This window comes from Cricetulus griseus, chromosome 2 (assembly GCF_003668045.3).
Source record: "Cricetulus griseus strain 17A/GY chromosome 2, alternate assembly CriGri-PICRH-1.0, whole genome shotgun sequence".
Taxonomy (NCBI): Eukaryota; Metazoa; Chordata; class Mammalia; order Rodentia; family Cricetidae; genus Cricetulus; species Cricetulus griseus.
Genome location: NC_048595.1, coordinates 202,542,508 through 202,565,329, shown reverse-complemented (window position 1 = coordinate 202,565,329; position 22,822 = coordinate 202,542,508). Strand labels below are relative to the sequence as shown.

At 41.8% G+C, this 22,822-nt stretch overlaps 1 protein-coding gene and 2 non-coding genes across 3 annotated transcripts; all 3 read right to left on the bottom strand.

The window, feature by feature from the left end:
* Positions 1–453: 453 nt before the first annotated feature.
* Hspa9 (heat shock protein family A (Hsp70) member 9) lies at positions 454–21,271 on the bottom strand. The gene is given in 17 exon segments (NM_001246829.1): positions 454–1,197; positions 1,421–1,561; positions 1,759–1,851; positions 2,202–2,296; positions 3,384–3,501; positions 4,235–4,339; positions 5,419–5,646; positions 6,830–7,039; positions 11,961–12,053; positions 12,824–12,986; positions 14,158–14,264; positions 14,356–14,429; positions 15,439–15,563; positions 17,946–18,127; positions 19,199–19,286; positions 19,501–19,559; positions 21,191–21,271. Coding segments are annotated over 17 exon segments (2,040 nt in total). The 3' UTR covers positions 454–1,119.
* On the bottom strand, positions 4,628–4,696 carry LOC113834043. The gene has a single exon (XR_003482303.1). It is a non-coding gene; the product is annotated as a small nucleolar RNA SNORD63 (small nucleolar RNA).
* On the bottom strand, positions 6,336–6,408 carry LOC113834042. Its single transcript, XR_003482302.1, has one exon. It is a non-coding gene; the product is annotated as a small nucleolar RNA SNORD63 (small nucleolar RNA).
* Positions 21,272–22,822: the final 1,551 nt, after the last annotated feature.

Genomic DNA, 22,822 nt, shown 5'->3' with positions numbered 1-22,822 from the left:
GCGAGGCTGCTTGTAACTGCAGTTCCAAAGGATCTGCAGACAAAAGCTGAAAAATAAGCATACAAAATGATCTTTCTCTGAAGAACAGTTGTGCTAACACACCAAGGATGGAAAAACTTTGGGCACCCATTCTGAGTGTCAGAAACCAGATATTACGACTTACTAGTCGTAATACTGTTTCTGCTTTACAGTTTAGTTAAAAGCAGAAAACAGCACTTGTTTGGTTTTTTCCTAGATAGAAGACTACAACTAGACTTGTTTATGACAGGGTCTCACTTTGTACTTCTGGCTCACTTCAAATTGCTTCCTAGGTGTGGTTCTACATCTCACATACATGCCAATGTTTTGTATTAGTTCCTCTATGTCTTCAATGTGTCCAAACTTTCAGACAGTGCAAACCTAATAGTGTAGTCATGTTCCTGAAGCTACTGCCATTCACAAAGGAGATCGAGATGCTTTTGGAATTTTATTTAAAAAAAAAAAAAAAATCCAGAATGGATGAAAAGAACAATCATCAAGGATACAGGTTCCAAGACACAGGCCAACCAAGAGGGTAGCTAGAAAGATATGCCTTAGGACCAAGAGAGACTTCATCTCTCCCCTGTCTCTTTAAGCTATAGTTAACACAGCTGTTATCCACTGACCTAGCTTTGCACCTACAAACCATGGCACAGGTAGCTGTCATGCAAGGCCTCAGTTGAAGGACCAATCCCTATACACATAGGTCATTCTTTATAGCAGTACTCTTGGCCAACAGGATCTACAGATAGTCTTATTGCATGTGAAATGGGTTTCATACCTAGAAACATGGCCATTTCAGCACAAACCGGATATACCTTAATAATGATTGGTATACAGCCCCACCCAACCCCTTTTCATGCGGCTGAAAAATAACAGGCTAGTGACAGAACAGTATGAACCTGCTACTGCTGAATTTACCACCCATTAAATGAGTTAGCTAATTGTCACTAAACTTATATATTAAGGAAATTATATATAGAATACTGCAAAAACACAGTAAAAAGACTGAAATTTGCCCCTTTTCTGCTCAGGAAGTCCCTTTACTCCCAAGCTTCATGGTATGTTGTGCTCTTCTGGCTTGACAATGTGCTGCCACTGTTACTGTTTCTCCTCCTTCTGATCTTCCTTCTGTTCCCCAGTACCAGAACTCCCAGAACCTTCCCGTTCAGATGCCATCTGTTGAGAAAATATTTGAGAATCACTAAGATTAGGCTTCATAGTTTGCTGTTCAACATACCTCATCTTGTATTTATCATTCCCTCTCCAGCCTTGTAAACCACCGGTATTCCCTATGCCTTTCACTGTAACATTCTTTCTATTCCCAATACTCCCAATTCCTTAAATAGTTATGGAGGGAACACCAGTAATTAGGACCAAAACACCCATCCAGCCCTCATACCTTTTTATATGCCATTTCAAAGAGTTTCAAGGATGCCTGCTGAAGTGAAGATGCTGCCTGTCTAATGTTTTCTCCTGTTTCACTGTCCTTTCGAGCAAGGAGTTCTCTCATTTTGGAAATCTCTTCCTTTAGCTTGTTGCACTGTAAAAGGCAAAAACAACAACAAAAAAAGTAAAACCTTTTTCCAAGTCTTCTGTCTCATTACATGTAGTTCACTATTCAAAATTTAAAACTTTTGCCCACAAACCTCTACCCTTTATTCATATTCTTAAACAAAATCAGTAAGTATCAAACCCAAATAAAAATTAAAGTCTATTGAATTGTTTCAAATAACTTACCTCATCAGCAGGTAACTGATCCTTGAATTCTTCCATCTTGGTTTCTGTGTCATGAATAATTCCTTCAGCCATATTAACTGCTTCAACACGTTCCTTAGAAAAATTATGAATTTAATGTAATGGACTTTCCAATCAACAAAAGTTCCATTAACTTCTAAAGCAAGTGAGACACTAAGTTATTTGCCACAGTTAACAGTAAAACTAGAATGACTATACTCAGAAGTACTACTTGGGGTGACCCAAGAAAGAGTTGAGGTTGGCTTTTGTAGTATACCCTTAACCCCAGATACCAAGGAGGCTGAGAAATGCCAGAGTTGTGGAGTCATCGTGACTACATGGTGTAATCTCACATTAAATAAATTATAAACTAAGGTAAAGGAATGACAGGAAATGACCTGCCGAAAGTCTACATCAGCTTTAACAAGTTCAGCAGAAGCAATCACCTTCTTTCTCCTGTCTTCTTCAGCATACTTCTCCGCATTTTTTACCATGTTTTCAATATCATCTTTGCTTAATCCGCCAGAAGACTGGATTACAACTGGAGTTAATAAAAAAAAATTCTTGTTAATTATCTCCCTTTACTGCATTGAAAAATAACATTAGTAGACAGTGCACATCTTCAATCCTTATTGACTCAGGAAGCAGACAACTCTGAGTTTAAAGCCTGCCATGGCTATAAAGCAAGATCCAGTCACCCCGTCCCCCATAATGCTGCCACTATTTATAGGAACTAGTCTGAATGATGCAAGTTATGAACATTAATCATGGTCTTAAAGTAAATTGAATAAAGAGACCAAGTAGTCTTCCTCTTATTGAAACTTCAGCAATCCACAAGGTCAAGCTTGCCTAGTTACCAACTCCTAATGTTAACTTATAAAAACGAGATTTGTTCCAGCATTTGGAATGAAGCAGCATGAAGATCTCATTGTTTGAGGCCACCCTGGTTTATGCAGCAAGTTCTAGGCCAACCCAGGGGTGCCAATTGAGATCTTGTCTCAAAACAAACAAAAACCCTTGAAATTCACTTCTGTAACAATAAGGTTTAAAAGTGGCAGTTATCCTTAAAGAAGGGCTAGAGACACGGTTTGGTGCTTAAAAGCACTTGTTCTTGCAGAGGACCTGGGTTCAAGATTCACAGCATCCACATTGGCAGATCACAACTGACATACATGAGGCACAAGAAATACATGCAAGCAAAACACACACACATAAATCTAAAAAGAGGCAGCTATCTCTGACACCTAGAAAAAAGGGGCCGGGCTATGGTGGCGCACAGCATGCCTTTAATCCCAACACTCGGGAGGCAGAGGCAGACAGATCTCTAACTTCGAGGCCAGCCTGGTCTACAAAATGAGTTCCAAGACAGCCCCCAAAATCACAGAGAAACCCTATCTCGAACCTCCCCCCTCCCCAATTAAAAAAAAAAAAAGAAAAAAGGGCAAGTGTGGTAGCAACCTCCCTAAGGGAGAAGACATGTACAGAGACAGAGCATGTAGTTCCCAATAACAGCCACCTTTTTCTTTGATGGTAACCAAATCCAGGGCATCACATATGTTAGAAGGCACTTTACTACTAGACTAAGTCCTCAGCCTCAAACCTTATTCATACAGAATGTAAATACTTACTCTGTTGCTCACGTCCTGTTCCTTTATCTTTGGCAGAAACGTGTACTATCCCATTGGCATCAATGTCAAATGTAACTTCAATTTGAGGAACTCCACGAGGGGCTGGAGGAATTCCAATCTAAAATAGATATCCAGAGTGAGCTCCTTTCATAGGCTGGTGTGTGTCTAGAGTTTACAGTAAATAAGGGAACTTCAACTGTAACAATGGTGACCCAAAACAATAGCTATCAAGTGTGTTTCAAAGGAGTAATCATGACATAATTTCTTAGTTAGCATTACTTCTGAATCTGAACATCTCCCTGGCTTTCATAACTTCAAAGTTCTGAAAGCATAAAGTATTTAAGTAAAAACTCAATTTGTAGGTTTCATAATAATCTATGAAAATTCTGTTTTTAAAAAATAACATAGTATGGGGCTGGAGAGATGGCTCAGTGGTTAAGAGCACTGACTGTTCTTCCAGAGGTCCTGAGTTCAATTCCCAGCAACCACATGGTGGCTCACAACCACCTTGAATGAGATTTGGTGCCCTCTGCTAGCATGCAGGCAGAAGATTGTATATATAATAAATAAATAAAATCTTAAAACAAAAAACCCACACAGTATAAGCCGGGTGATGGTGGCACTCAACACTCAGGTGGTTATCTGTGAGTTCAAGACCAGCCTGGTCTACAAGAGCTAGTTCCAGGACAGCCTCCAAAAGCCACAGAGAAACCATGTCTCGACAACCCCCCCCCCCAAAAAAGAGAAAATAACAGTATGCCTGTGTATCAATAGTTTGGAGAGATTAGAATACTGTCAACTTTGCAAGCTATAGAACCAACAAGCATGATGTTCAGATTCAAAATACCCACCAAAGTAAATTGTCCTAAAAGTTTGTTGTCTCCAGCCATCTCTCGCTCTCCCTGACACACTTTAATCTCTACTTGCGTTTGTCCATCAGCAGCGGTAGAAAATACCTAGGGAGGAAGAAAACGTCCTTAGTTGGTAATCTGATTGGACTATACACCCATTATACAGAAAAGGGCTAACTACAGAAATTCACATTCTAATACCGAATGATTCCTAATTACTCTCAGAAAAAAAGGCGAAAATCTCTACAAAGACGGGAATAGGATTAGTATAAAAGGGCACACAATGGCTATTGTTTCAGCTAAACAAGGATGTTGTACAAGATGAAGCTTTAAAGTTGAAGGCATCAAAACAAGGGTTAAAAATACTGGTTTGCCAGTCTGGGGAATGTACCATGTGCTCAGTCATAAGAAGTCACCACATACTTGTTTCAGAATGATGTGTTGACAAATACATCACTGCACAAAATACAAAAGAAGAGTTTTCTAGAAAAACTCAAGACTGGAAATAAAACCATTTGAGACATGGCTACACTACATGGTCCACAAAGCTCTCGAACTCTCAATTTTCATGCCTCAGCTTCCCAAGTATTGGGATGAACCAACCAGTCACAAAACGTTATTAATTCTTCATCTATGACCATGCCATGTCCATACATGAGGCTTGGTAATACACAACTCAGTCCCCATCATTCACCCTGAAATCAAGCATAGTCCCACATTCCTAGAAAATAGGCTTTTTTATTTGCTTCTGATAATAGGAGACTACAGAGAATTCAGTAGGAAATGACAACAGCCTTTTTAGGAGACTGCATCATCTTTTAAGGAATCAACATCTAAAAACTTTTCCAGGAACTGCAGAAAAAAACAAGCAAAAAACCACCAACCACAACAAAAAACTCCAAAATACAAGAATCTTAACACCCACAGCCAGCTAGTGTGGATTTTGAAACTAAGTTTTAAATAGTTCATATAGTGGGCCTGTTGGTGGAATACACACACTCAGGAGGGAGAGGCAGGCAGATATCTGTGGGTTTGAGGTCAGCCTGATCTCCAGAGTGAGTGCCAGGACAGCCTCCAAAGCTACACAGAGAAACCCTATCTTGAAAAACCAATAAAGAAAGAAAGAAACAAAGAGTGGCTACACTTATACATTTAAAACTTCTGTTAGGAAAGATGGCTCTTACCTGGCTCTTTTTGGTTGGAATAGTGGTGTTCCTATTAATAAGTTTGGTAAAAACACCTCCCAGAGTCTCAATACCCAGAGAGAGGGGAGTGACATCCAGGAGTAGCACATCTGTGACATCACCAGCCAACACACCTCCCTGAATGGCAGCTCCAATGGCTACAGCTTCATCAGGGTTAACAGCTTTACTTGGGGCTCTGCCAAAAAGATCTTGCACAGTCTGCTGAACCTATGCATCAAGGAGAACAACATGTTAGTCAATACCCAGAGCAACCGCTGGAGTGACACAAACACTAAGATGCCAGTGAGATTGCAAGTTAGATGGACTCAGATCCAAGAATGTTGACTTCTTGTTCAGGTTTGACATGAACACCTTTACATGTGAAACACGAACATGTTTTACAAAGCATCTCATTTACTGTCCACTTAGAGAAACATTTCCCAGAATACATTAATCACCTGAAACAGAAGGCAAGGGTTTACAAAATACAGTTTACATATTCTACATAATTAAAGATCAATCTGAAGGAAAAAAGTACTATCAATTATCAATTCTGTGGCTTAAATGAGATCTCTCTCTCTCTCTCCTCCCTCCCTCCCTCCTCTCTCTCTCTCTCTCTCTCTCGCATGTGGGATTAAAGCTGTGGGCCCACCATTCAGCTGAGGTTTAGTTTTTGGTTCTATGTATTAGAGCTAACAAAATACACAGCATCTTGGGATAATTTGTTAATATCAGTGCGTCCTCCGGAACCAGAGTCCTAGGTCTAAATTTATCCTGGACCCATTTCCCAATATCCCGGTGTTTCAGCAGAGAAACAAAACCACCCACAAACAATACAAACCACCACCAAAAGATCATTAACTTGGGCCCATGAAAATTCTATCCAGCTACCAAGAACAACTGCATCTTCAACAGTCTGTGCTCAGTTATTATTTCTCTACACATCTGTTTTCAGAATGATGTGTTGATTAATAAAATGCATCATTGCACAAATCTTTGTTGAAGAAATGCAAGTAGCCCCAAGTACTATGCTGGGAAGGTGTGCCCAAACACCACCTAAGGAATGTCTACTTATCAAGGCTTGACAGCATAATCTTATGAGACTGGTTAAAGAATCTCCCTGCTACCCTTTCTTGCATTTTTTAATTAAAATAAACTAAAAAGGGTTTTTGGGGGACAGGGTGCACTCTGTAGCTGGGTCTTCCTGCCTTAGCCTCTCCAGTGCTGACATTACAGGAGTAAGGCACTACATCCAACTAAAAAGAACTTTTTGGTGAGGCTAGTCTCATCCTCCTTTCAAGTAACCTAGGAGAATGGATCACACTCATGTACACACACATAACCTATCTGTCCCAAGAATGCATTATGTATTGATTCCTGTTTCCCATTAAGGAATACCGTGAGTCCATACCTTGGGCATTCTCGTCATACCGCCAACCAGAATCACTTCTCCTATGTCACTCTTGCTGACTTCTGCATCTTGCATAGCTTTCTGGCATGGAGCAATAGTCCTCTTGATTAGGTCTGTGACAATGCCTTCAAACTGAGCTCGAGTCAGCTTCATATTCAAATGCTTGGGTCCAGAAGCATCCATTGTCAGATATGGCAAATTGATGTCAGTCTACAAAGAAAATTAACTACAAGTCAGTAGAGAGCCCAATCTTTAATATTCCAATTAAGGTTAGGATGATATCCTAGGAAAGGACTTACGAAACCAGAGTCAGCCTTACTAAATTCCCAAAATGCGGTGGAAATACACTGGAATCCATTGTAATGGGGTCTATATTATTAACAACGAAGACTGGGGCAGACAAGAAAAAACTATCATTTGACAGATGTGTAATGGCAAAAAAGATCTCTAAGAACCATACCGCCTGTGGGGTTGTGTTTCACATTGAATTTTAAAAATATCCAGTGCCTGTGCTCATTAGTGCTTGTTGTTTTGGCAGAGGACTTGAGCTAAATTCCTAGCACTTATACCAGATAGATAATGATTGCCCATACTTCCAATTTTGGGGAATCTGATACTCTTCTAGCTTCCATTGGTACCGGCACTCACCTTCTTCCATCTTCTCCACGTACATAAAAATAAAATCATAGAAAAAAAAAGAAATCCCATGTGCATAAACGAAAACGTTCTTAATCAGCAGGTGGTGGCTATACATAACTCTAATCCCAGCACTTGGAAGTCAGAGGCAGGCAGATCTCCAAGAGTTCAAGTCCAGCCTGATCTACAAAGAGAGATGAGAGGAGAGAGAGAGACAAAGAGAGAGGGCAGGAGGGAGAGAGGTGTGTGTTCGTGCATGCGTAACCGGAAACAAAAAGAATGTTCTCCATTAACATCTTAACATATCCAGTCTAAGTTCTGGGGAATTAGTGAGCGTTACAAACACTCTTACTAGAAAAAAAGCAAAACCAATGCACACTGGATGTGCTGGCACTGCCTGTAACCTGAGCCCTCATGAACCACAGTCAAAAAATCATACATTCAATCATCTTCAGCTATAGTGAGTTCAAGGTCAGTCTGAGCTGCAAAAGACCTTGTCTCAAGACATCTGACTTGTATTGCCCTTACATTCATTGAGAACAGGTAACAGCTAATGCCCAGTATTTTCCAAATCCCATAGTTTGGGGTTACATATGTGTAATCAAGGATATTTAAATTGAATGTGGTAAACATATTGTATACTTGTATGGAAATACCTTCATAAACTTAGCTACTATCGTATTCTTGTCAAAGGACAACACAATATTCTTAAGCACTTTTCTCCAGGGCAAAGTACCTTTGATAATTAAATACTTACACTATATAAATGGTGTTGGATATTCCTTGTTAAGAGTATTGAGTTTTTTTTTTTTTTTCTCTGAAAGCTTCAGTGACATTAGAAAATAATACCATCTGGCAGAATTTTGTCAACAGAAAGTCTCAATTTGGCCATCACTAGCACCATGTAACTACTGAGGACTTTAAATAAACTATGAAGGGCTACAGAGATGGCTCAGAGGTTAAGAGCATTGATGGCTCTTCCAGGTCCCGAGTTCAATTCTCAGCAACCATGTGGTGGCTCACAATCATCTGTCAAGATCTGGTGCCCTCTTCTGTCCTGCAGGCATACTTGCAGGCAGAACACTGTATACATAATAAATAAATCTTTAAAAATCTATGAAAATGAAAATTTAAATGTATTCTTAATTAACTCAAAAACCTTCAATCAGATACAGTACTAACTTAATTCTATGCTATCACAATCTAAAACTTCAGGAGTATCAATATTTTTCTTTCTTGGGTGGTTTAAAACAGGTTCAAAGAACAGCTCTGGCTATCCTACAACTCACTATGTAGGGCAAGGTGGACTCGGAACGCAGAGAGAGCTACCTGACTCTGTCTCCCAGTGCTAGTGGTACTCTACACCTGGCGTGGGACTACCAATTTTTTTTAAAAAGATTTTATTTATTATGTATACAATTACTGCATGCATGCCATGCTTGCACACCAGAAGGTGGCACCAGATCTCATTACAGATGGTTGTGTGCCATCACGCGGTTGCTGGGAATTGAACTCAGGACCTCTGGAAGAACAGTCAGTGCTCTTAACCTCTGAGCCATCTCTCCAGCCCCGACTACCAATTTTTATGACAAAGTCATTCATTTTATGACACAAAGTGCCTTGCTTCCTCCCTTTAAACTCCACCACTTAACTCTCTTTAATCCAGGATTCCTTACGAAACATTTCTAATTCCATTCCAACTTTTCACAAATCATAATCAGACCATGTTAACAATCCTTTTGGGGTTCATACCCATTATCATCTTAATATAACCACCAATCCAAATGGGGAAGAAGTCTCTAGGCTCATCATCTCTTCTATCTGTACCCATCTATTATAGTCCTTCCCTGGGTCTTTACTCCAGAGCCTTATACATTGCTGCCCCAATCAATTTTCTCCAAAACTACCCCCACAAAATATCAAAAGAAAAGGAAGAAAGAAAAGAAACAGCAGCCAGATGATAGTGGCGTGCACCTTTAAGCCCAGGACTCAGGAGACGAGGACAGGTGGGAGTTCAAGGCCAACCTACAATATGAGTTTCAGGACAGCCAAGGCTACACAGAGAAAACCCTGTCTCAAAAGACAAAAACAAGGACAAACAAAAGTGTGTTACCTAAATGTATGTACATTTACTACACAGGTGTAGATGTCTAGAGAAGCCAGATGAGGGCGTGACCTGGAGTTACAGGCAAATGCTACTTTGTGTATGTGCTGGGAACCAAAAGGAGAAAAACAAAAAACAAAAAAACCTGCTCTCAATTAATGAACCATCTCTTTCCAGGCACCTCAAAACTATCCTATCCTTATCATGCTGCATGCTACCACCTTCACCTTCAGGTTACTATTTAATGAATAGTCCTCAGTATTTAGTAGTATGTAAACCCCACAATTCTAAGAGAAAGCTACCACTCAGGCTCACTTAAAAAAAAAAAAAAAAAAAAGTTAAATAATTCATCTAAAATCACACAGCTAAGAACCTTATGAGTGGAGCTAGAAAGATGCCTCAGTGGTTAAGAACACAAGTTGCTTCAAGGCGGATGTGGTGACACCTTGAATCCCAGCACTCGGGAGGCAGAGGTGAGGCTACCAGCCAGGGCTACACAAAGAAAACAAAACAACACTGACTGCTTTTGCAGGAGACTAGAGTTCAAATCCTAGCACCCACATCCACCTGTAATTCCAGTCCCAGGAGCTCTTCTGACCTCTGCAAATACCAAGCATGCATGTAGCACAGACACACATGAAGGCAGGCAAAAAACACCCACACACATAAAAATTAAAAGCAAAAAAAAAAAAACCTTTTGGGTTTATATTACTATGCTTTTCAGGGTTTCTCTTTGAAGCCTTAGGTGCTTGGCTGTCCTGGACTTACTCAGTGGACCAGATTAGGTTTGAACTCAGATCTGCCTGCCTCTGCCTCCCAAGTGCTAGAATGAAGACATGTGTTAACACTGCCTGACTGGTGTTGATATTCTAATTAAAATCCATCTTTCCAAAGTAAACTATTAAGTCTGCTGTGATGTTCCTAAGAATTCATTTTAGATTTACAATCATAGGTATACACCGACTTTCCTAAATATACTTTGCTAAAGTGCTAAATATTGGCTAGAAGAAAATATCCTCCAGTAAGATCCAGCCACATATATGTAACCAACCTGTTCCTTTCCCAGTTACCAAATACTGAGATTTATATATTTATATATATATACTGCAATTCCATATACCCTGAACCACAACCCTGAACATTAGTAAGTCACACAAGTTCTGTCACTCACCAGACAAAATGATATCAATACCCAAAGGTAGATACTGAAGGCAGATTTCTATTCATAGCTCAATTTCTAGAATGGTGATCTTAGATAGAGAACTAGTAATTCATATAACCCACAAAGTATACATTAAAGTTAAAACAATTTTTCCAGGTTAGTAATTCTAATTCTTCACACTGCTTTTATTAATGCCTTGCCTTTTTTGGAGGGATGATGAGATCTCTATCACTCAAGCTAGTTCTATGTCCTGGGACTATGGGCATCACCAGGGATTGTTAAATCAATGCTTTGGGAATGGGTGGGGGATATAAAGCAGGGGTCTAGCAGGTGTTGAGACCCTGGGTTCAATCACTGGTCCCAAAGAAATGAAAGCCACTTTTTCCTTAAAAAAAAAAAAAAAAAAAAAATTCATGCCATGCAGCACAAGCTGGCTGGAAACCACTATATACCCAAGCTTGCTCTGAGGGTCATACTCTAGCCTCAACCACACCAGATTTTCCTTTTTTTTTCTGTACTAAGATGTAACTCAAAAGACTTTATACTGTTAGCCAAGTCCTCTACCACTGAGCTATCTATCATCTCCTGCTCTAAAATCCTCATCTTGTTGGTTGTGCTGGTGGCGCACGCCTTTAATTCTAGCACTAGGAAGGCAGGGACAGGCAGAACTCTTGAGGGAGACAGGGCTATACAGTGAAACTATCAAATCATCATCATCACCACCATCTTTAACTAAATGACTTGTATCCAGTGTCATTCAAATCAGAACATGATTTTTTTGGCTCTAGTATAACCTCCTATTAAAAATGTTTAGCTTGGAGTTGGAGAGACGGCTCAGCAGTTAAAAGCACCAGCTGCTCTTCCAGATGACCAGGGTTCAACTCCCAGTACCCCCGTGGCAGTTCACAAGTGCCTGTAACTAACTCTAGTCCCAGGGAATCTGACCTCCTCACACAAGAAATGAATACAGGTAAAAACAACAATGCACACCAATGCCTTTAATCCCAGCACTTGGGAGGCAGTGGCAGGATCTCTGTGAGTTCGAGGCCAGCCTGGTCTACAAGAACTACTTCCAGGTCAGCCTCCAAAGCCACAGAGAAACCCTTTCTCAAAAAACAAAACAACAAAAAAAGAAGCTACACTGACATTAGGTAAATTAGAATATGCTAATTAAATAAACGGAGGCTAAAAATATCCATCAAAACTACTGAGATCTGTTCATGTCTTACCTGCACAGATGAGGAGAGTTCACACTTAGCCTTCTCAGCAGCTTCTCGAACTCTCTGAAGTGCCATGTTGTCTTTGGTCAAATCAACCCCCGTCTACAAAATAGGATTCATGAGACAATTAATAAAGAAACTGGCCGGGTGTTGGTGGCGCACGCCTTTAATCCTAGCACTCAGGAGGCAGAGGCAGGCGAACTCTGTGAGTTCGAGGCCAGCCTGGTCTCCAGAGAAAGCGCCAGGATAGGCTCCAAAGCTACACAGAGAAACCCTGTCTCGAAAAACCAAAAATCAATAGAGAAAATGTAGTGGCAATGTAGAAGCTATTTTGTTTGATTACAAAGGGGCCATCCCTTTATAAAAAGAACACAAACTGTGAAGATTTATGGCTCGGGATAGAACTGGATGAGGTGTCGTGGACCTTTTTAATCCCATAAATCAGGCGGTGGAGGCATGTGGATCCCTGTGAATTCTAGGTCAGGCGGTCTATATAATGAGATCCAGGACAGCCAAGACAACACAGAGAAACCAAAAGTGCGCACACATGCACCACAAATTACCACCTTAAAAATAACCTAGTATGAAATTTATTATCAGTATATTGAATTTCCATCAACTCTTCCAAGCTCAAAGTCTCTTAATTCAGAGTTCCTAAAATTCCTTCTCTAATACCGTAACCAATATACTTTAAGTCTTTTGTTTCCAATCCAACATGCTATGTGTAACTCAAATGGTTCAGTTTACTCATGAATCTGAAATGCAATTAAATTACCTTAGTGCAAAAAAACTATTCAGAAAGCAAAAGAGCAATGTGAACAAAAATTTAACCTCCTACACAAAAGCCTACATTACCCACAATGGTAACTAACCTCCCTCTTGAACTCCTTGACAATGTGCCGCAACAAAGCTTGGTCAAAGTCTTCACCTCCTAAGAAAGTGTCCCCATTGGTGGATTTCACCTCAAACACTCCTTTCTGAATTTCCAGGATAGAAATATCAAAGGTTCCACCACCTAAATCATACACAGCAATGCTAGAAAGAAAAAAACCCAAAAAACAAATTTAAAGCCTTAAGAAACAAAACCTATTACAAAGAATGAATTCAATAACCAAAGATTTACTTAGCTATTTTCCTGAGATATTTAATAATTTTGAAATCTACTGTTAACATACAATAAAGAAACCAGTAAAATCCATACCACACAAACCATGGTTCCAAAGTATTGATCAACATGCACAACAAAAATAAAAAAAATTGTCAAGGCTCACAAGTAAACAGTAAAATGATTCAAAGAATGAAAACTGACTATACACCTAAATTTGGAGAGAATAAAGGAAGTACATTTTTGGTCTGAGAACAATGCTTTTAATCCTATGAAATGGAAAATATAGGATACATCTTATAACTTGGTTCACAGTTCAGGTTAAATTTATAGCACAAGCTTAGCAGTGGCGGTACACACCCTTGAATCCAGCAATCAGGAGGCAGAGGCAGGAGGACCTGAGTTTGGGACCAGCCTGTTGTACAGAGCAAGTACCAGGACAGCCAGGGGATAAACCCTATCTTGAAAAATAAACCCACAACTTAATAGCACAAGGGCAGGCAAGATGGCTTTTTAGCAGGTAAAGATCCTTAGCTCCAAGCCTGATTCAATGCCAGGAACCTAGTGGAAGTTGTCCTCTGAACTCCACATGTTCACTGTGTTGTGAACATGCCCACCCCACCCCCATAATCAGTGTTAAGAAAGCTACAGGTTGGAGGGAGTTCAGCAGTTAAAAGCACAGACTGCTCTTCCAGAGGACGAGTTTAATTTCCAGTACCTATACCAGGTAGCTGTAATTTAAGCTCCAGGGGAATCTGGAATCTCTGAAGGTGTCTGCAATAACATGCATATATCCATACACAAACTTATTTGTAGTTGAAAATAAAAAAAGTAATTTTTAATTAAGACAATAAAGGGCCTTAAGGGTTAGGGCACTTGCTGCCAAGCCAGACAACCTGACCCAAAACCCATTTTTTTTGAGGGGGGGGGGGAGAAAAAAAAAAAAAACTAGCTCACACACATTTTACCTTCTAACCTCCACACACATACTATGGGCACAAATATACCCTCAACACATGCACCCACACAAAGTTCAAAAATGTAACAAAAATTACATTAGAAACTTCTAATTCAGGTGAGAATATCTGTTTATTAACTTACATTTTATCTTCAGATTTGTCCAGACCATAGGCCAGGGCAGCAGCTGTAGGTTCATTAATCACTCGAAGTACATTTAGCCCAGATATCTGGCCAGCATCCTTAGTAGCCTAGAAGAGAAAATAGAAATACCTTTCCATCCATCAACTCTGGATCCCTCCCCCCGGCCCCCAGGCAAGTAAGAGATGTAATAAACTTTACCTGTCGTTGTGAGTCATTGAAATAAGCAGGGACTGTGATCACAGCATTTTTTGCTGTGTGACCCAAGTAATTTTCTGGAAAAGAATTAAAGAATAAAATTCAATTGTGGCACTATGTTAGAAAAAATAAGCATCAAAATTACTAATGAGCCGGGCGTTGGTGGCGCACACCTTTAATCCCAGCACTCGGGAGTTCGAGGCCAGCCTGGTCTCCAGAGCGAGTGCCAGGATAGGGGCTCCAAAGCTACACAGAGAAACCCTCTCTTGAAAAAAAAACCAAACCAAACCAAAACAAACAAAAAAAGATTTCAAAATTACAAATGAATTACTAATATTCCACTTCTCATCCTCTTGTGGAACAACAGACAACACTTACCTCCTTTATAGCTTAACCTGCAGACAGCACTGAACACTGCATTACATCCCTGTAATCTAGCACCCAGATGCAGCAAAAGGAAGATGAGCTTTGGGCTACACAGCTCAGGCCTGTAACCTTGGCAGTCAGAAAGCTGAGGTAGGAAGATTACTATAAATTTGAGCCAGCCTTGGCCACAGAGTTAGCTTAAGGATAGCATAGACTACCATAGGAAATTTAGTCTCAAAAATAAATCACCCTAACTACTGCTAGTACTTCAGAGGCTACAAACAGTAGTATCAGAAGCTCAAGGCAACCTGGGATGCATGATACCCTGTGTTGTCACCCCTCACCTATTCCCAAAATGTTTGGAGGTCTGGGAAGTACTTTTGTGTACTTCAGCAGCAGAGGTGGTATTGGCTGGGAATTCCAAATTACCTTTAGCATTTCACTCGAGACTTAGCAACATTCAATGACCTTTACACTTAAGTTTAACATGTAGCTTTCTGAGTTTTAACACAAACACTACACTGCCCCCTACAGCAACAGCAGGTACCATGAGGGAAATTAAACTCTGCATATTAAGTATGAAGAGTCCCAAAGTTTTGCCATTTCTAAATTTTCTGTGCAAAGAGCTTCCAACCCCATAATTTACAGATCATGAATCTATAAACTCAGAAGGAACCACCAGTACTTCCAATTTTCCCAGAAAGAACTAAATCTACTCACCTGCAGTCTCTTTCATCTTCATCAACACAAATGCTCCTATCTGACTTGGAGAATACAGTTTTCCATGAGCTTCAACCCAGGCATCACCATTAGAGGCACGGACAATTTTAAAGGGAACGTTCTTACTGAAAGACAAAAAGAATTATTTAAGAAAACTGGCTGGGCGGTGGTGGCAAATGCCTTTGCTCTCCCAGTATTCAGGGGACAAAGGCAGGCAATTTCTGAGTTTGAGGTCAGCCTAGTCTACAGAGTGAGAGTTCAAGGTCAGCCACGGCTGTTACACAGAGAAACCCCATACAGGGTGGGAAGACAAGATTGGCAGTGAAACTTACCATGGCAAGTTTCTATCCATTGGTCTATAAAAACAGACCAATAGCCAACAAATGATAATTTCTGGAGATTCCTTCATTAAAAATCTGTATAATTAGGGGCTGGAGAGATGGCTCAGAAGTTAAGAGCACTGACTGCACTTCCAGAGGTCCTGAGTTCAATTCCCAGCAACCACATGGTGGCTCACAACCATCCGTTATGAGATCTGGTGCCCTCTTCTGGTGTGCAGATATACATGGAAGCAGAATGTTGTATACATAAAAATAAAATCTTTCAAAAAATCTGCATATTACTATGATGTAAAAATATCAGCCTGGTGACTTTTTAAATTGTTTCAAAAATTGTCTTAGTAGTTCCAATTGACAATGATACAAAGTATTCACATGACATATAAAAAGGAAGCCAGGTGTTGGTGGTGTACTTTTAATCCTTGCACCTGGGAGGCAGAGGCAGGTGGATCTCTGTGAGTTTGAAGCCAGCCTGGTCTACAGAGCGAGTTCCAGGACAGTCTCCAAAGCAGTACAGAGAAACCAGTGTCTAAAAACCAAAAAGGCAGACACACAAAAAGGAACACATGCTCACATGAAAACCCATACATAGCCAGACTTGGTGGTGCACACCTTTAATCCCAGCACTCAGAAGGCAGAAGCAGAGGATCTCTGAGTCTGATTCCAGCCTGGTCTACACAATGAGTTCCAGGGCAGCCAGGGCTACATAGTGAAATCCTGCCTCAAATAAAACCTTGTACACAAATGATTAGGATAGCATTACTCAAACCGACAAAGTAAAAGTAGCCCAAATGCCCATTTGATGAGTGGGTAAAACATGTTCATATAATAGAATATTACATGGCCACAAAAAGTAAGTAATGATGTAAGACGAAAGATGGGCGAAAACTAAATTATATAGTAACTTGAAGAAGTCAACCAGGTCTACACCTAACTCCATTCATAAAATTCGTATTCCATCCAGAGCTTAACATAGAAGGTTCCCAAGAAAAATTCACAAAATAGCAAACCCTAGTTTGCTACATTTTTTAAAAAACTTATTTTATGTATGTGGGTATTTAGTCTTTATTATAAGTCTGTACAAGCCTGGCCAGAAGGTGTCACATCCCCTGGAATTGGGAGTTACAGATGGTTGTGAGCTAGCATATGGGTGCTAGGAATCAAATCCAGATCCTCTGGAAGAGCAACCAGTGCTCTTAACTGCTTAGCATCTCCAGCCTCTATTTAAAAAACAAAACAAGGGCTGGAGAGATGGCTCAGTGGTTAAGAGCACTGGTTGCTCTTCCAGAGGTCCTGAGTTCAATTCCCAGCAACCACATGGTAGCTCACAGCCATCTGTAATGAGATCTGCTGCCCTCTTCTGGCCTGCACACACACATGTAGACAGAATGCTGTATACATAATAAATAAATCTTAAAACAAAACCCTCAATAAAAAAAGCAAAACCGTCCAGGCAGGGGTGGCACATACCTTTGATCCTAGCACTCAGGAAGCAGAGGCAGGTGGATCTGTGAGTTTGAGGACAGCCTGGTCTACAGAGAAACCCTGTCTCGAAAACCCAAAATAAACAAAATAAGCTTAGCAAGTAAAGGCTCTTATCGACCTTATCTTCAATGCTCAGAACCTACATGGTAGAAGAAAAGAACAGAATCCTGCAAGGTGTACTCTGACCCCCACTCATGTAAGGGAAGATGACACATTCACAAACAAAATGTTAATAAATAAAAGTTTAGCCAGGCATGGTGGCATGCACCTTTAATCCCAGAACTCAGGAAGCGGAGGCAGGCAAATCTCTGAGTTCCAGGACAGTCAGGGCTACACAGAGAAACCCTGTCCTGCCTTAAACAAATAATAATATAATAATAAGCAAAGGACAGTGCATATCCACAAGTATATAACTTAAGGACACAGGATATAACACATGCCATTACCAGCCTCACACAACTGATGATGACAAACATTGTTTAGGAATGTCTCACAAACCTTAATGTATCTTAATATATTATCTGCCATTCGAATCAAAACTAAAAATTTGTGAAAGCATAAATGGGCTTTTAAAAACTGTTTACTTTTTTGGTGGAGATGTGAATTTCTCCCAGAATAATGATGAAAGTGATTAAGATGTTCACAGGATCTCGATCAAAGCACTCTGTTTTTCCTATTACTCACGTGTCTTTCTGTACTTCAGGGTCATCATATCGACGTCCAATTAGACGCTTTGTAGCATAGAATGTATTGTTTGGGTTGGTGACAGCCTGTCGCTTTGCTGGCATGCCAACAAGTCGTTCTCCATCTGCTGTAAAGGCAACAACAGAAGGGGTAGTTCTGGCACCTTCAGCATTCTCCAGGACCTAAAATTCCCAAAAATAATGATTAAGGTACTAGTCATCACTGGCATTTTCATAGCAGTGATTTAAGATACAACCACAGCTCAAATCATAAAACAAATGTGAAAGGGTGCCTTGTTTTACTGCTGGGAATGCTACACAGTATCACTTCAAATATGTGTACAAGTCTATGGCCACACCACCGTGAATATGCCTCAGCTTGTTAAATGTATGTGGAAGCTAAAGTTTCAGAAAATGGGGGGGGGGGGGAGATAAGCAGCATAGAAGCCTAGGAAGGGCTTCTATTCTCTTGGTGTCAAACAAGCCAGACTCCTCTAAATAGCCCAAGTTGTTTCAGATGAGGGAGGGCATGGGAAAAGACACAAGGGGCAAGAATGAACAGACATGGGGACTGGAGAGATGTCTCAGTGGTTAAGAACTTTGGCTGCTCTTTCAGTGGGCCTGGGTTCAGTTCCCAACACCCACATGGCAACTCACAATTCTCTGTAACTCCAGGGAATCTGACACCCTCACATTGACATGCATGCAGGCAAAACACCAATCAATGCTCAAAAAACAAACAAACAAACAAAAACCGCAAAACAGACACAAGTGTAGAATTCCAGGAAAAGGTCTGTGTACTCTGAGGAGGCCCGCATAATGTCTGCTGGACTCCAGAGCAAGCCTCTTCAAGTTCTCTAATGACTTTATCACCTCTACCTCTAAGAACACATTTAAATCCTACTCTAGAAAGTTGTGTTCATTCAATTATCAATATCCAAAGGCTAATTCCTAAGCCTAAAAATAATAAAAAGCAGCTTTAAGCCTGAGTAGCTAATGCCTGTAATGTTAGCACTGAATAACCCACATTTGAGGATAGCCTAGGATATATAGTATCTCAAAAGAAAAACCAGCACCAAAATGGATTCAGCATTGTTTTTTGTTTGTTTGTTTGTTTTGAGACAGGGGTTCTCTTTATAGCCCAGGCTGACCTCAAATTCAAGAGACTCCCCATGCTAAAGGTGCCCAGCTCAGATTCATCATTCCTAAGCAGAATGGATACCTAAGTGACCCCAGGCTTCCAATCACTCTCACCTTTGCTTGTTTGCCCTCCATAACCGCCACACACGAGTTGGTAGTACCCAAATCAATACCAACAACTGCACCCTTAATTGCCTCTGACCTGTAAGAAATTTAAAATAATACCATGGTTATCTTAACAGCAGTCCCCAACATAATAGGAAGAACTGTTTTATTTTAATGTCAACAGTGGTTATGTTTCTTAAACTACAAATACATAAAGTTACAGAGGGAAATTATTTAAAAACATACAGATCAGTTATATGGTTCAATGTGTTAATGTGTTTTCTCCCAAAAGAAACTTAAGTTATACTTACGCATAATCCCTTCTTGAAACAAATCTAAAAGCCTCATGGCTAAGGCCATTCCAGCCATCCTGCAGGGGGTAAAAAATTGCATCAGCCATGAACTATACAAGTAAACTTGGGCCTATATAAAGCACACAATGAGAAGTCCTTAGTATGTAAGATATATAGGGATATGTATCTACATGTCTACCACATAACTACAAGTTTCCAGACTGTCACATAAAAATAAGCAAATTGTCTTAAATTACAAACAATTGTAAAATTTTCTTAAATTATGAAAACAAAAACATCCAGGAAGTCATGGTGGCACAAGTCTTTTAATTCCAGAACTCAGAGGTAGGCAGATCTCTCTGAGTTCAAGGCCAGCCTGGTCTACATACATAGTGGATTTCAGGACAGCCAGAGCTACACGATACACAGAGAAACCCTGTCTCAAAAAAAAAAAAAAAAAAAACCAAAAAACAAAAAACCAACAAAAACAAAACAAAAAAAACCACCCAAAAACTAGAATTTGAAACAAACAAAAAACCCCTACATTGCAATAGATTTTTCAACTTTGACACTATTGATCTTGCACTAATATCTGACAAGCTGAAATGTGGAATGCTTAGAAGCAACTCTGGCCTTTAAGAACAAGCCTGAAAGGCGGTGGCCGCACAGGCCTTTAATCTCAGCAACGGCACTCCGCACTTGGGAGGCAGAGGCAGGAGGATCTCTGCGAGTTCGAGACCAGCCTGGTCCACAAGAGCTAGTTCCAGGGACAGCCTCCAAAGCCACAGAGAAACCCTGCTTTTTTTTGGGGGGGGGGGCTAAATTAGGTGTCCCTGAGAGTCATGACAACCTGGAAGACCCAAGTGCCTCCCCCAAAACTCTCCCTGGGTGGGGGGAACAACTTCTGCTGGGGAAGATCTGATTACGAAATCATTATTCAAAAAATTCAAAATTATTTCACAGTTGCCAGCTCTGGTGGCAACCATCTTTAATCCCAACACTTGCAACCCAGAGGCAGGCCTGGCCTAGACAACTTTCAGGATAACAAAGGCTACATAGTGAGACCCTGTCTCACAGCAGTGTACAGCTGGACCTAAGTGCGTACTCCAAGGTATTGGAACACTTAGTGGCCTTACTTTGGAGAGCTACAGGTCTTGTTCTCCAAAGACGTACTTTAGATCAAGATCTACTATCTTTTTTCTGTTCTATTTAATCCAGGACTAAACAAAAGGCATTAAAAAAAATGTCTCTAAGGATGGAGTCAGGCGTGGTGCACACTTTAAATCTCAGCTCCGGGAAGGCAGAGATGGGCGGCTCTCTGTGAGGTCTACGTTCTCGGCCAGCGGGTCTAAAGAGAGACCCTGCCACCCCACCCCCAAAAGGGGGGCTCAAGGAAACAGAAGCTAACGTATAGTTCTGCCTTCCAATAGACTACACCCATTGCCTGAGCCCAAGCACATCCAATGAGCCACGTTAGGTCAGGACCACCACCTCGTGAATCCGTGGGGTAATACTCCAGAACACCAGGGATTGTGACTCAGCAGAGCTCGAGGTTAGAGCCCTCAATAAGGCCAGCAGCACGGACCGCCGAGGGCCCGTTAACCTTCTTCGCTCCGGATTTCTCCTAGGGTCTGACCCCGAAGGGCAAGGCCTGCCCCACTCAGGTCGAGGCCTGGAGCCCCTTCCGGAAGGCATGGCAGTTCCTCACCTGGTGGCGGGCGGCCGCGGGCGTCCGGGAGGCTGCAGTGCCCACGAGACGCGCGGCGGCGGCTCTGCTGGCGCTAATCATGGCGGCTGGGCAGAAGGAGTACGAGGGCAGAGAACAAACACCGCACGGGCCTGGAGCTGCGCGGCACGGTGGCGGCGGCGGCGGCGGCGCTTCTGGAAACCTCCAACCACGTGGGCTGGGGGCGGGGCTTGGCAGCGGCAGCCCCGAGGCCCGCTCTTCCGCTAAGGCGTCTAGCGTGTTGCCTGACCGGAGGCTGCCTGACTACAGCTCCCGGGGACCGCAGCCCGCCGAGAGCATGCCCATCAGCATGACCATAGAAAACTCCTGTCCTCTCATCACGGCTTCAGACACTGTGGGAGCAGGGAGACGGGAGAAGGAGAAGAGGAACATACAGGCACTACCTCAGACAGCCCCGGTCCTTCGCGGCAGGAAAGGCTCAAGGTCACACGGGATAAATTACGAAAAGATTACAGTCTCCTTGCGTCAGTTGCGCAGAAGGAGGAGCCTCCTGCGCCTGCGTCCTTGGCACCTGACCGAGGCCCTGGAGCGCATGTGTGACGGGCGTGGAGAAAGCGGGCTCGGGACTTAACCGTAACCTTTATTGGACGCTCCAGTGCACGCGAGTTTGTCCTCAGGCCTCTTCTCGCGGCGGGCGCCATCTTGTCCTGAGGCATTGTTCTCTCTGACCGTTTATTCAGCTTGAAGGATGCACCCCTGGATATGGGCACCCCTAAATAAATGTGTGCAGCAGGGTTCGGTTCCCAATCTCTAGGGCATCGTCTGGTTCACGCAGTTTTGAATGAGGAGAAAAAACTCGTGAGCCGCTGCGCTTGCAGCCCGGTTTGCTGGGCCAGAGGTGCTCTGGTTGCCAGGTGTCCAGGTGTCAGTTATTACCGTGTGTCTTTTAGACGAGGTCGATAATGGAGGGGTTGAGGGAAGGATAGGGTCTGTGTGGCCCTGGATGTCCCGTAACTCGCTATATAGACCGGATAGCCTTGGACTTGCAGAGATCCCTAGTCTCTACCTCCTGTGTTGCTGGAATTAAAGGCTTGGGCCTCCCCACAGGACCCCAGTGTCTTACCAAGCCTAAGCTATGTAGTGACTTTGTATCCTTAGTTGTCTCCCAAATCAAGGCTGTACTGCCTGACCCTCCCAAATTCCTGGATTACAGACGTGAGGTATTTCAGATAAAGACTTTTAGGGAGAAAAGGTAACTGCACAAATCTTGTGTCAGGTTTTCTCAATGGTGGTAAAACAGTTCAATGACATAAAGACAGTGAAGTTGAACTTGGTTTTGGAGGTAAGCTGTTTGAAGTCAATAGAAAAACAGTTGGGTGGGAAGGTGGTTGTGCAGGCCTGTAATTCCAGCATTTGGGAAATGGCGGTAGGAAGGTAAGACAGTCATCCTGGACTTCACAAGTTCTAGGCCAGCACCAGCTACATTAGACTCGCAAAGAAAAAGAAGTAAAAGTGGTCATTGAAGGGACTCTAGCCAGTTCGAGTGTGGCAGGCATGGCTCTGGCAGGCCTTGCCCTTCTCCCCAATTCCCTCTGCCTTGCTAAAAACTGTTACATTTCTGAATCTAGCCACCAATGTCCAGCCCCTTATTTG